The 14,969-nt window shown below is 35.3% G+C and overlaps 1 protein-coding gene across 7 annotated transcripts in view; it reads right to left on the bottom strand.

Moving 5' to 3' along the window:
* Nucleotides 1–14,969, bottom strand: part of LOC143229016 (armadillo segment polarity protein-like) — a 56,727-nt gene that overhangs the window by 33,171 nt on the left and 8,587 nt on the right. For 5 of the 7 annotated variants that reach the window (XM_076460634.1, XM_076460638.1, XM_076460635.1 and 2 more), the window contains one exon: nt 5,156–5,247. In XM_076460634.1, the coding sequence (XP_076316749.1) occupies nt 5,156–5,201 (46 nt within the window). In that variant the 5' untranslated portion in view covers nt 5,202–5,247. Of the gene's footprint in view, nt 1–5,155; nt 5,254–14,969 lie in introns of all 7 variants that reach the window. The other 2 variants (XM_076460637.1, XM_076460636.1) reach the window with 1 other exon arrangement.

Here is a 14,969-nt window from a genome sequence, read left to right on the forward strand (position 1 = left end):
GACATATGTATAAAAATGTTCAGACAAATAAAATAAACTCACCCAACTCCACTCTATCAAATCATTAATCAACTAAACCCTTATGAAGATGGATGTGTCTGAGGAGCACTTTAGGCATATATAATGCTTTACAAGTTTAAAAAGACAAAACAATAGTGTAGTATAAACTACATGAAACATTCAAGGTGTTTATGATGCAGTCTCTCAATAAAAGAAAATATCGAAGGTTGTGTCAAAGGTTCAGATCAGGTGACTACAGCTTAAGTGATGTGTCACGTTCAGTTCGTCCTGTTGAGTTTAATGATGACTTGTTGCTGGCTGCACTTGAAGATTGTGCTGTAACAGTTGAATAACTAGCACAGAAGTTTAATTCAATTCAACCCATTTGACAGTTCACCATCATCTGCAACAGCTTGGAAAGGTGTCAAAAATTTGAAAATAGGTCCTCCATGATTTGACAGAAGCCAACCTTAGAGCAATTCTCATGAACATAACTCACCTTTTTTGGACAGGTTAGCAACTGGAGATATAAAAAAAAAATTATTTTATAAAAATGTTAAGCACTACAGATGATAGCTCAGTGCAGGTAAACTGGCTAAATCACAACCCAAAATGGACCTCCAACCCTTGGAAAGTCTTGTTAAGCATTTGGTGGGATATTGCTTGTGTAATTATTACATTGAGCAGTAGCTCAACATATGATTACACCAGACTTTTACTGTCAAGAATTTGTGTGCTTGAATGTTGCACTGAAAGAAAAGAGGCCTGCTTTGATCAACTGTAAAGGTGTTGTGTTACACCAAGATAATGCACAGGCCCATACAGCAAGGATCACATCTGCAAAGAGTGAAAAGCTAGACTGGAAAAAACTTCCACATCCTCCTTATTCTCCAGACCTTGCCCCATCTGATTATCATATATTTCAAAGCCTGCAGAACTATCTTAATAAAAAAGAGCTTGGAACACATGAAGATGTCAAAACTAACCTCTCTATATTCTTTTCCTTCAAACTCCAAGAATTTTATAGAAGTGGCATTCAAAAGCATATGAATCCTTGTCATGAAGTAATTAATAATAATGGAACATACATTATTGATTAACTAACATTAAAAGCATTTGAAATCCTTTATATTTTTCTGAACCTAAATTTGGACATTACTTAATGGATGACCTGATACATATAACACGATGGAGTTTTAGTTATAGTGGAAGCTTCAAATTTCTGAATTTTACAATTCTTTTTGTAATTAATTAACAAAACTATCCACATATACTTGTCCTCTTCAGCCACTTCTATTCTAAAATAACCAAAGGAGGACTTTGAAAACATTGCTTTGCTGCTAAGGTCATACTAATAAAATTAGTAAAATATCATGTAAATACAATTTTAATACTAAAGTGTTACATAAATAAAATAGGTTATTTTTATTTGTTAATTGAACAAAATAATACTGATAACTTAAGGTTGTATGACCTGTGGTTCTTTTGAATTTTATTAAAAAGGCATAGAATTGCCCAATCCTGAGGCAAATGAACCCTGAAACCTTTCAGCTTCTTTGTCCAAATGTGCCCCTTCAACTAAACTTTACCTTCAGTCCCTTTTCTCAATCAAGTTAAGGGTATGAGAGAGTGCAATTTAAATGTACTGAGGACTCTTCCTAATTTCATGAGAACTGAGAAAGTGACATTTAAAAATATTCACTAGGCCAGAGCAATTTTAGAACATCCTGGAAACTTGACCACCAACAATGGAATTTAATGATTGTACTCTCAATTTGCAATCTGAAGTTATTTTAAAATTTCAAATCCTGTCCCATTAGGACTGCAGGTCAGCTTATTTTTTTTTTATTTTGATAGGAACAATAAAATACCTAAAGTAAATCAGAAATCTGACCTGGTCACCCATTACAGCAATCCATTATATTCAGTCATAAGACATCTTATACTAAGTAAGATGAAATGATGGTGCTTATTGTTAAATATTCTAATTATTTATCAGCAGTTTTACATTTCTAAAAGTACTAATACTTGAATTTATTTACAGAAAAAAATATGAAATTAAACAGAAAATATTTCATAAGTTTATTATCATATGATAGCATCATTTTTTAAGTTTTAATTAAAAGGTAAGCTTTTCATACATTGCCAGTAATTTTGGGAACTGACTGGTAATCCTTTAATGCTATAAATATGGGTATGTCAGAGGATACTACACAACCTTTTTACAGTTACATTCACAATTTAATTAAAAAACTTGATTATTACTGTATGTTCATAAATTTAGTGTCAAAATAGGTTATAGTATAAATATTAATACATTACATATATTTTAATTTCTCAACATCAAAATCAAGTATACAAATAAATTCTCAATCTGAACTTCTAGGTATTGCATTACACTTCAAATTTCTTTTCTACCCCTATACGATCTGAATGTGTTACACATTTATATTATAGATACTGCTAAGACAATATAAATTATAACTTTAAAGCTTCTTGCTTTATTGAAATATAACAAAATCCAAATTCATAAGCCATGCCTTCCCTATCTCACAGTGTCTTTTAGAAGATCAAAATACTTCTTTTAACACTTGGATTATTTAAAACAAATAGTAAAAGCAGATTCCGCATTACTAAGTTCTTCATGAAGCTAGTATATTTTAGGTGGGGTTAAATATTATTTATCACACTTTTATTGTTTACTTTTGTGAAATTTAGTTTGGCCAGCTAACAATTTTTCAACACATTTATACCATAACACCGCACAACACAGTTTTTGCTTCTTGAACACTTTTGGGTGTTCCTTATAGATTTTGGATTGCTGATCATGAAAATCACATCCAAATCTGCCCATCATGTACCATTTCATCATATATTTTCTTATGTTTGTGTCCAAAAATTTTCGTTTCTGTAAGAGACCTATGAACAATGTTTTGTGCAGTCGGGGCATGACCAAGCATGAAATCAGGCTAGGTTGGAAGCTGTTCTGTGGAAGTATGCAGCCCAGGCATGCTGTAGCCAGCTTGACACTGTCTCAGCAGGCTATAAAAGTGGCTTGCATACACAGATGCTGCCCACTGGATTAATATAGACCTTATAATGTGTACGTATTGTGTCAAAATATAGCACTGCCTCAGTAGCACTGTAACAAGTAAGTTAGATGTTATAGCCGTTTTAGTCAATATGTCTCGTCAATGTTGTAACAGCTGCGATACATTCTGCTATATTTGTGGCGAGTATACGCTTGTTCATCAGAAACACTCAATGACTGCTCTTGTGAAGAAAGCATATAATCTGTAATTCGGCTGTAAAATTGGTGATCAAGACCAGGAATGGACACCTCAAATTTGTTATGCGACATGTGCTGTCTGTCTGAGAGCCTGGCTCAGAGGCACTCAAAAGACAATGCCGTTTGCTGTCCTGATGATATGGCGAGAACAGAAAGACCATGTGACGGACTGTTACTTCTGTTTGACTAATGTGTCTGGTTTCTCTACCAAAAACAAGAAGTCAATAGAATATCCTAATCTGCCTTCTGCAATGAAACCCATGTCACATGACAACAGTCTTTCAATTCCGAAACCACCAGAGGAATGGACCTTAGATGAACCAAATGAAGAAACTGCAATGCAAGGAACTGGCAGTGACATCGATCTGGATTTTGAACCGTGCTCCTCAGACGATCCACATCTCATAACACAGAATTAAATGATCTGGTCAGAGATTTGGGTCTGTCAAAAGCAAAAACCTAATTGCTGGGTTCGAGACTGCAGGTATGTTGTTTGCTGTCACTAGGTACGAAAATTTCCGTTTTTCAAAGCCACCAAGAAGATATAATCAAATTCTTTGCACAAGTTGACAGTCTCTGTTTCTGTGTTAACATTGAAGGATTGTTCTCTGCTTTGGGTTGTGACCATGACCCATAAGAGTGGAATCTCTTTATTGATTCTTTAATGTTAAGCCTCAAAGCTGTTCTGTTACACAATGACAACATTCACCCTTCAATACTTGTTGGCTATGCGGCACACATGAAAGAAACCTATGAGAACATGGAAATGTTGTTGAAGCACATCCAGTACAGCAAGTACAACTGGAATATCTGTGGAGATCTGAAAGTCGATGCTCTGTTACTGGGACTGTATCTCGGCTATACAAAGTACTGTTGTTTCATCTGTGAATGGGACAATCGTGCCAAAGAGTCACATTATTCTAGACAGAGCTGGCCACTCCATAAAAATTTAGTTCCAGGACAGAAAAATGTGGCACATGAATCGCTTGTCGACCCGACAAAGATTTTTTTGCCTCCTCTTCACATAAAATAAGAACTTATGAAAAATTCTGTGAAAGCAATGAACAAAGAAGGTGAAAGGTTTTCATTATTTAAGACAGATATTCCCAACACCAAGATCAAAAAGGGCATTTTTCTTGGCCCTCAGATCAGGCACGTTATGAGTGACAAGTGGTTCAAAGATCTGTTAGATGGGCTGGAAAAGATTGCCTGGAAAGCCTTCAAAGACATTGCTGACAATTTTCTTGGCAATTACAGTGCCCCACATTACATTCAGCTGGCAGACAAACTTCCCAAAGCATACAAAACAATGAAGTGCAACATGTCACTCAAGATTCATTTCCTCCACTCACACTTGGACTTCTTCCCAGCAAATCTCGGTGCTGCCAGTGACATACATGGTGAAAGGTTTCACCAGGACATTGCTACAATGGAAAAACAATATCAGGGCAACTGGAATCCGTCAATACTTGCTGACTACTGTTGGACACTGCAACGTGATGTACTGGACTTTGAATTCAAACAAAAATCAGGAGCAAAACACTTTTAATTATGTTGAACTTAATAGCGTATTAGAAACATAAATGCAATTAAATATGTTATTGCCAGTAAACAGTTAACAGTCTATTTTTCAGAGTTCCTACGTGATGAAGCTAAACCAAAACTATATTTGTGCATACCCACCAGATGCCTGTCACAATCAGCAAAAACTTTTCAAAAAAATTGTTGTGCAGTGTAATTAAAGAGCCTGCTAAATTATAGGTTGTTTAAAGATACTGCTTATGAGTATGAATTATACTGATTAATGAATTTAATCACACTGTTCTCTCTAGTTAAAAACTTAAAAATTAATACATAAAAACTTACTTGGGCGGCTTCCAGGTGGAGCTGGTGATTGCATCTGATAGCTCATGATTACTTTTAGTTAGGATACTACAGTCAGTATGTGACCAAACCAGCTGAAATTGAAAAGCAAAATCAGTGAACTACCTTAATGACTGAAACTTATTTGATGAAGATTGACTGACTTAAATTTTTAATGCATTACCTCTTGCCACCTTATTAACTTGATGTTTATAGTCTTAATTAAAACATTTTACGTCATCCATAAACAACCTAAATAATAAAACTGTACTGAAAAATTCAGATTTGTAATTTACTTTGGATACAAATTTTACTAATAAAATCCTCAACTGGTAATTGTAATTTTGATTCCACTCCACTCCTACAAACTGCTGCAAATTTTATCTGTGGAACATAAATATTTTAACTTAAGAACTATGTAAATAAAACTTTTCAACACACGACACATTGTTACAAATTAGTGGTTATGTTTTCTCCTGCCACTGAAGGTTATGATTTCACCCATGTGTGTGTACATGCACGAGCATTTGTCAGCAAGATTTATATATATAAATTGTGCAGTGCAACATGTGGCATTTAAATATAAAAATGAAGAAAGAAGAGTCAGATGCTGTTTCTAAATTACTGAAACTGGACTTGTACGAAAAGAAAGAGAAAAAATTTGACAGTTATTATGGATATACATGTTCAGTTTTTATTAAAAAACAGACACAAGTTCCAGTAATTTAAAAGTCAAGACAGAGTATTTCTAATGATATTACAATAAGTATATAATATTTTTGATTTTACCACACAACTGATCAGTTTTTGTTCAGACTTTAAAATGAAATAATTAATTCTACTGAAGAAAAAAAGAATAGATTTAATGAAATGTTATGGGCAAGGGTATAATGGTACAGCTTCTTTCAGTAATGTATATTCAAGAATCTCAAAAAAAGAACCTAACACTGAGTACATGCATTGTGCTTAACACAAATGACTTCTGTATCCAAGGTTGTTCAAAACATTATACTAAAAAAAATACCTAATTCTATGATCAACTACATAAAGTTTTCTAGTCACTGAGATATTCGTGGGTGAAATCATAACCTTCAGTGGCAGAAAAAAACATAACCACTGATTTGTAGCAATGCTTCATATGTTGAAAAGTTTTATTTACACAGTTCTTAAGTTAAAAGGACAATCCATCAAAACTTAACTGCCTCAACAAGAATTCCATAGAATTAACTAAAGCTTTCATTTCATAGAAGCAAAGAGAGGAATTTAAATTCATATTCTTAATAGTATTTCAAAATAAATTACTTGAAATTATCAGTGCAGTTTCTAAATGCCTGCTGAGTAAGCATATACAACTAAAAAGCTTTAAAATTACTTAATGATGCTAATGAATCTTTACCACACTTCAGGGAGTTTTGGCAAAATTAAACAAACAGAAATTTCTATCAAGTAGTGTGTAGATCTGACATTTCAAAGCAAGCTCATAAAAACATTAAAAAGCATTTTCACAAATTTTGTGAAGAAAAACTAACTGATTAAATAAAATATTTTAAAGTAAATATAATTTACAACTGTTTGGATATCATCACTGCTCATCTGAAAAATAAGATTGAGGGTTAAAATATGTTGCTAATATTTCTAGAAAAGACTAATCCTGCCACAGTTGGTGAATTATATGAAGAAACATTACTTCTAGCCAGTCATCACATTTATATATATAAAAAAAAAAGTTTCTTCATTTTCTACTCAGCTGCTTTCTCTACAAACATGTCTGAAATCAGAAATTAATACAATATAAACAACAATTAGTAGAATCTATACAAATATAACAGTATTGTTTATTGTATGTCTATAATTAAAATATATATGGTCTTCACTGAAATTGGTATGGAGTAGAAATTACGTATTACATTCTATGCTTTTTCTGAGAATTTTTTACCCCTTGTACATAGATCTTCAAATTTGGTGTGAAAGTTCATTATATCCATAAAGACATGCAAACAAATTTTCAGTTTTTATGGGCATTTACCTCACACCCTACGGATGGGTCTCCACCAAATCTGACATGAAGATTCATCAAGTGCATGAGAAAATACATACAAATTTTAAGGGGATTTATGGCAATACTTTGCCCTCTATTGATGGATCTTCACCAACTTTGATAACAAGATTTGTTGGATCCATGCAGAGATATTTGCAAGTTTCTAATTTCACTTTTTGTGTTGCAAGGTTTTATTTTACATATAAGGGAAACAACTTCTCATGTTCTAAATAATCTTTCATTCATCATTAATGTACATAACTTCTGTTCAGGAGATGGGTACTCCAAGCTAATTATTAGCCCTACTGACACGTCTCATATCAAAGACCATGTTGTAATATTAGTTGATTCACATTCAAAATTTTATTGACCTATTTTATGAAAACATATCAATAAGTTTAGTATCAAACTGTAGACCATAATTCAAGTTTCAGTATTATACACTAAGTAATTTCTTAATTTAAAAGTATTTCAAAATCCGAGATATCAATTTTTGTGTCACATGGTATGTCAAATGCAGTATTGGTTCAAATTAGATATCTCTATGTCCAAATACAGAGTTTATAATTTCTTAAGAATTAGATACTCAAATTACAGATATCAATAAGACAGAATGTAAAACAATACCCCCTTTTTTTTCTTCTTATATATTAATATATTTACTCAATCAAACAAGATGACCCCACCTACCTCCTCTTCAAGGTTTAAAAATACATACAACTACCTTGTCCAATGACATGTATAACCAATCAAAAGGTCAGAATGTCCCCCTAGTATTTTTTTTTCAACCTCTGCAAAATGCATATATAAGCAAACTCTTTCTTTTCATGTGGTAAGATATTAGTGAGCTCAAAATTTCATATTTGTTTAGACCTAAATACAGTTTGGTTATTAAACTTAATAACTTGGGAATTCTGCAATACTGATGTAGTGATTTATTTTTTTGGTTATTCAAAATTAACATATAAAACCCAAAAACACTATTTTGTTTCACACCCTCATCATGTGAAGTTTCACAAGGCATAGCAACCTTTAGCAAACAAGTGCAAAGTTCATAACTAGAAGAGCTATTTGCTCTAAATCTAAACTTACTGTTCTACATTCTAAGAAATAAGTTTAAGAACTTACTTGTAAATAGTAATAATGTATATACATGTATAATGTATTATAACTAAAATGTGAAATACTAGTCCACTGAAGCACAACCAAGACAAGTCACACTCAAAATTAGTTTTATATTCTTAAATATGACAATGAGAGTGTATATGTATCTTGTCATTGCAACTTCTGTAATGCTAGACAGCCATTGCTGAAAGGTCAATATAATAAAAAAAAACAAGATTTCAAGGATGTAGAAAGTGTCTTTAGTCTGCTTGAAAATTTCATTTCTTAGGACAAAATATAGCTCAGATATTAAATTTGATAAATTATTATGGAATTCTGTAGTATCAAAATAGTAATTTACTATTTTTTGGTTATGTATATAAAACCTAAAAATTCATTTTGTTTCATATCTTTTCACATGCAGAAGTTTAAAATGTTTAACAACCGATGTCATGAAGCAACTGAGAATAAAGGTCATAGCTAGAATGGATACTTGTTTACTTTAGTTACTGTTTATATTTTAAGAAAAAATATGTTTAATAACTTATTTCTAAATAGTAATACCCTATATGCATATGTTATGTATAATAATTGAAATGTAAGTCTATATTACAAAATACTAGTCTACTAAGACATGGTCATATTTTTAAGACTAAAGGTCAGTTTTACATTACTGGATTTGGTAGCATGAACGCACATATACCACATCATTCTAACTTCTGTACTGTGAGCCAGGCATGGCTGAAGGATCAATACACAAAAATAAATATATATAAATGTATAACATTATGAGGTTTTAAGTAACTTAGTCTAAACATTTATGTTTTTGACTTATAATCTATAATCATTGTACTTCTTAATTTTTTATGGTGTTTATGAGATTGGTAAATTCTACTAAACTCATACTGAGATTCTTAAGTGAAAATAACAGAACACTTTAGGAAATATTTGATATCTGAACATTATAAAGACTTTGTATGTGAATTTTGAAAATTTTATGATAAATAAAAGTACTTTTAATCTTAAAATGAAAATTACTTTGCATGTTGGATAACTAACGGGTAGTTCAAACATGAAGTGTTAGTCACCTGAGGTTGGACTTTCCAGTCCTGGTTTCAAGTTATTTAATGTTACGGCCATTTTCTAATTTCAAATCTAACTAGATGAACTGTGATTTTTAAAACGAAGTCACATTAAGAAGGTGTAATGTATAAATTACAAAACTTATAAGGTATTAAAAAGATTAGTAGCCTTTAAAAAACTAAAAACATTATCAAGATGGACAGTGTCACCATCACCAATAACACTGTAACTTTATGAACAAACCTTGGGACAGAACATGCTTAAAATGGTGCTGTCATTGTGAATCGTAATGATGATAAGAAGTTAAAATGTGGCTTATTAAGATCTGAACGTTACACAAACTACACACTGGTGCATCAGTTCCAGATAAAAGAAAACAATGAGTTAAAAAACTGTGACCAATGCATGGTCTAGTTAGAACAACTTCCTCTTTCCAATCCCTACAGTAGTAAAATGGCCAAAGTCCAATATAGAGTTTATTTGGAAAAGCTTGTTTTCGTGTTGCTCACTCCAAGTCCACTGTCAGCTGGCACAGGGCCGAGCCTTGAATACAGGACCATAATCCATGAATGGAACAGATACAGCAGTGATAGTGCTAGAGCAAGTAGATTTAGCTGTGGTGTTGGTAAGCTTGTTCCTGCGAATACCAACGTGGCCCAGTATCCAGCAAAACTGGATAGAAGAAGATGTTATAGAGAAATGGGCCAGTCGGTTTTGAATATCAGCAAAAACAGGGTGTGAAACAACGTGAAGCAATTTCAGGGCCAGTAGAGAACTAAACAAGTCAGTATAAATCGTGCAGTTTGAGTACTGCTTAGCTTCTATGTGATCCGGGGAAAGAGAAATGGCATACAGTTCAGCAGTAAACACAGAAGCTGTAGAGGATATTCTACGTGAAACCACCGAACCACAACAAACCATAGCAGAGCCCATACAGTCATCTGATTTTGAACCATCTGTACACCCTTGTGCAAATAAATTGAAACAAATGGTCATTTTACAATATTTTCAGCATGGCAGATTGTGTAGGCTCGCTGGACCTGCTAATTCCCTTAATATTCATTTTTTCACACAGGAGGCGTCATTAGCTGTGTTTTGCAGTACGGTCGATCTATTTTTAGAATATATCTTGATATTTTGAAGAATATTACGTCATTCGAAGTTGCGATAGAAGGGTAAGGAGACCAGTCAAAAATCAACTTCTTATCAACTCAATGAAGAAAAAATGGTATCAATGGGGTCTGAAATACAAGAACTGGATGCAAGAACAATGGAGAAAGGTGTTATTCAGTGACGAGACTCATTTCTTCATACAGGGTCAAAGAAGTCTGCATGTTCACAAAACTACAGGTGAGAAACTTAAAAAATCTCACATCAATCAGTTCGTAAAACATCCCTTGAAGATGTTTTTGGGCTTTTTCAGCTACTATGGCATCGGAGGCTTACATATCGTAGAAGGTGTGATGAAAGGACCACAGTACATCAAAGTTTTGCAGAGAAGTCATTCCAGAATTAAAAAAAAGATTTCCAGATGGATCTGACATTTTTCAGCAAGATTTGGCTCCGTGCAACACACACAAACTTGTGAAAAGTTTTATGAGTACAACGTGATAAAAGGTACTGGACTGGCCTAGAAACTCTCTGGATTTAAATCCTATTGAAAATCTTTTGGTGATTTCTAAAGAAAGACTTCAAGGAAAAGACTGTACTACAAAAGATAAGATAATTGAGGCCATAATTGATATGTGGTACCTCGATTCAAAAATTAGCAAAGATTGCAGTCAACTCGTGGACTCGATGCCAAAGAGAATTAATAATCTTCTGAAGAATAAAGGTGGTCATACCATGTATTAATTTGCAAGTAATATTTGGATGCTCAGAAATAAAACTCAAAAAATTGAAAAAATTGTAATTTTTCTCTTGTTTCAATTAATTTGCACAAGGGTGTATAAATGGGAATGAAATGATGGTTCGAAAGATGTTCAGCAAATAGCAAACAGTATTTCCAATCAGGAGTGTCTACCTTTCTCAGATGACTTATAGATAGGTCACAACTGAGGACTGTAAGAAGCCATGGTGGGATGGGCTGACCAGTGGATACAGCAATGTTATCCAAGGACAGACCCAATTCATCCAACTATGCCTGGATATGAAAGCCAAAAGGAGCAATGGCAGATCGTCTGGTGTGAAAAAGTATGGCCCACAGAGGAAGGAGAACAACCCCAGGTGGGATGCTTTGGTAAAAAAACAAAGTTTCGAAGCATACAGTAAAGACAGTTGCAAATGGTGGAGGTGCAAAGAAGGTTCATTAGACTTTATGTATAAGTTCTTATCTGGAGAAGTGCAAAAAGGCCCTGTGCAGAGCCAAAGTCCTTGATGATGAATGGGGTCCAGCATCTTTAAGGCCGAGGCTCTGGCAGAGCCATAGACCAATGATCAATAGTCGAGTTTCAGTTGAAAAAGAGCACAATATAACTTTAGCACACAACATTGATTCACTTCCCAAGTGGTAGAAGAGAGGATACAGAGGATGTTCAGTGCTCTTGTACATTTGACCCGTAGCTGCTTGACATGTGGTATAAAGGTCAGCTTACGGTAAAAGATAAGCCCCAAGAACTTTGTCACGGGGACCACAGGCAGCACAACTTCACCAATACGGAGTTCAGGATTAGGGTTAATACCCCATTGGCAGAAAAAGTGCATGCAAATGGTTTTAGAGAGATAAGTTAAAACCGTTTGCTGTGGTCCACTTCAGTAAACGATCGAGAGCAGTCTGTAGTTGCTGTTCAATATAACTCATGTTCGACGACTGACATGAGATGTAAAAGTCGTCGACATAGAGCCATTTTGCAACAGTGAGGGGGAGTTGTTCAGTGATAGCATTAATCTTTACACTGAAAAGTGTAACACTCAAAACACAGCCCTGAAGGACTTCAAGTTCCTGCAGAAAAAAAACGGGAAAGCGTCGAACCCACACAAACTTGAAATCTCCTATTCATTAAAAAATGTTTAATAAAAATGGGTAAATGGCCATGTAACCTATATATATGGAGATCTCGCAAAATGCCATACCTCCATATTGTATCATAATCCTTCTCAATGTCAAAGAATATCGATACAAGATGTTGTCATTTGAGAAAGGCTTCTCTGATTAACGTTTCAACTTGAATCAGATGGTCCATGGTGGAGCACTGTCTTTGGAACCCACATTGGGCAGGTGAGAGGAGGTTGTTTGATTTGAGGAACCAACAAGACGAGCATTAACAATCCTCTCTAAGGTATGACAGAGACAACTCATCAAAGCAATTGGACAGCAGTTTGAAGGAATCTTGGGATCCTTCCCTGGCTTAGAGAAAGGCAGAACATTAACCTGGCACCAAGCATCAGGAAAAACATTCTCCTGCCAGATCCAGTTAAAAACAATCAGAAGAATATCAAGAAAAGTAAGAGATGCATGGCAGAGCATTTATATCATCAGGTCCAACTGATGTACTGCCAGACTGATGAAAGGTCAGTTTGAGTTCCACCAGAGTAAAGGAATGATTATAGTCATAAAGATAATCAGCTCAAAAGGAAAGAGGTGATTGTTCTGCCTGAATCTTGATGACTAAGAAGGTGGAAGAAGAAGCAGAAGTGCTAGATATCTGACAAATGCTTTCACCCAGAGTACCTGTGATGCTCTGAGTATAAGCTATTTCCTGGCTATCAGAGAGCAAGATCGAGAGGGTGACAGAGTTATACTGCCCACTGACCTTTTGAATCTTGTCCCAAATGACTTTGGAACTGGTGGTAGAGGATATGCTGGTTGTGAACTAAATCCAAGATTCCTTCTGGCTTTGAACATGTGCACAGGTCTGCTGGAAAGCAATGAAGTTTGAGAGTGTGGGATATCTACAAAAAGTATCCCAGGCTCATTTTTGAGCCTTCTGTGCCACGTGGCAGGCAGGATTCCACCGTGAACAAGGATACAGCAGAAAACATGTCAAGGTTTTAGGAATATGTTGAGCAGCTGCTTGTATAATAGTCAGTTACTGCTGCCACACAGTCGTCTATTGATGGCTTATAGACAATTGCAGGATCAAGTTCTGCAAGAGCAGTGAAAGAGGGCCAGTTTGCCTGATCCAACTTCCACCAGGGCATGAGGCATCAACCACAGCCAGTCTCTCTCACAATTATAGTTATATTATCACTGCATCGTGGATTATTGTCAATCCTCCATGAAAAATGGGAAAATAATGAAGGGGAGCAAATTGAGAGATCAATAGCAGCAAAGAACTGACTAGGCACATGGTAATAAGTAAAAGAACCAGTATTGAAAAGAGAAAGGTTGTGATCAGAGAGCATACACTCTACAGAGTGACCCCTCCTATCAATATCAGCACTTCCACAGAGGGGATGATGTCCATTAAAGTCTCCCAAAATGAAAAAGGGAAACAGCAACTGTTCAATAAGAGCATCAAGGTCTGATTGATCATATGTCTCTCCAGGTGACAGGTAGAGAGAACAAACAGTGATGGTATGACCCAAGGAAACATGGGTGGCTACAGCCTCCAAGGGTGTGTCGGTCGCAAAGACAGGGTGGGCTCATGCTGATCAACCAACAGTGCCACTCCTCCTTGCACTCGTCCCTCACATAACCTGTCATTTCTGTACAAAGAAAACTGCCGAAAGGTAACTGAATGAGCAGGTTTCAGGAATGTTTCCTGTAAGGAAATACATACAGGACAGTAGGAAGCAATCAGTGTTTTGATGTCATCTAAATTAGAACTAAACCTCAACAATTTCATTGTATCAGGATGGCCTTTTTTATTTATGTGTAGGTGAATTGGATGGAGAACCCTTCTGTTTATGACTATGTGATTTTTCCTTACTTTCCTTATTCGATGGAGGTCTATTGACCTCCATGGATCCTGCCCCAGGTCAGCTGGGCAGATCTTTGCTGTTGGAAGAAGATTCCAGAGATTGAGGATGTGAACAAATGATTGTTTTGCATCTTGGGGCGAGAGAGAAAGATGGATTTGAGGAAATGCCTGTACCTGGAACCAAAGGGTGTAGATCTTGGGTTTTAGTGGAATGTATATAAGGGACAAAGATAGGTGTTGAAGTTGATTCATCAACTTTTTTTAACCATGGAGGTCAATAGACTTTTCACTTGTTTGGAGAACAATTCTTTAGGAGATGCAAAGTAGCTGTGGAATGAAGTGCAGCAGCATCAAAGAGGGTTTGGAACATATGGCCATACTCTGCAATTAAAATAACCTGCCTTGATGGTGGCAGACACTATACCCAAACACCAGCATCAAATATAATGTCCACACCTGTTGAGAACATCCAACACTGGTACTTTGGCGACCCTAGCCCGAGTGGACCAGCCGACTGACCCATGGGTGACCACCCCAAGGCCTCCCATCTATAGATATTCAAGGCCAAAGTAGTGTGTTAGGGTTGGACCCCTCAACCATCAGGATCCTCTCCTCCCATTCACGGGTTGCCACTCACACCAAACATGTGGGTGGATGTTTAGATACCAAAGGAGGTAAACTGAAATATTGATTGATTGATTTAGTGTTTTATGGCACAAAGCAGCTAGGC

The sequence above is a fragment of the Tachypleus tridentatus genome, chromosome 10 (genome assembly GCF_004210375.1).
Source record: "Tachypleus tridentatus isolate NWPU-2018 chromosome 10, ASM421037v1, whole genome shotgun sequence".
NCBI classification, from domain to species: Eukaryota; Metazoa; Arthropoda; class Merostomata; order Xiphosura; family Limulidae; genus Tachypleus; species Tachypleus tridentatus.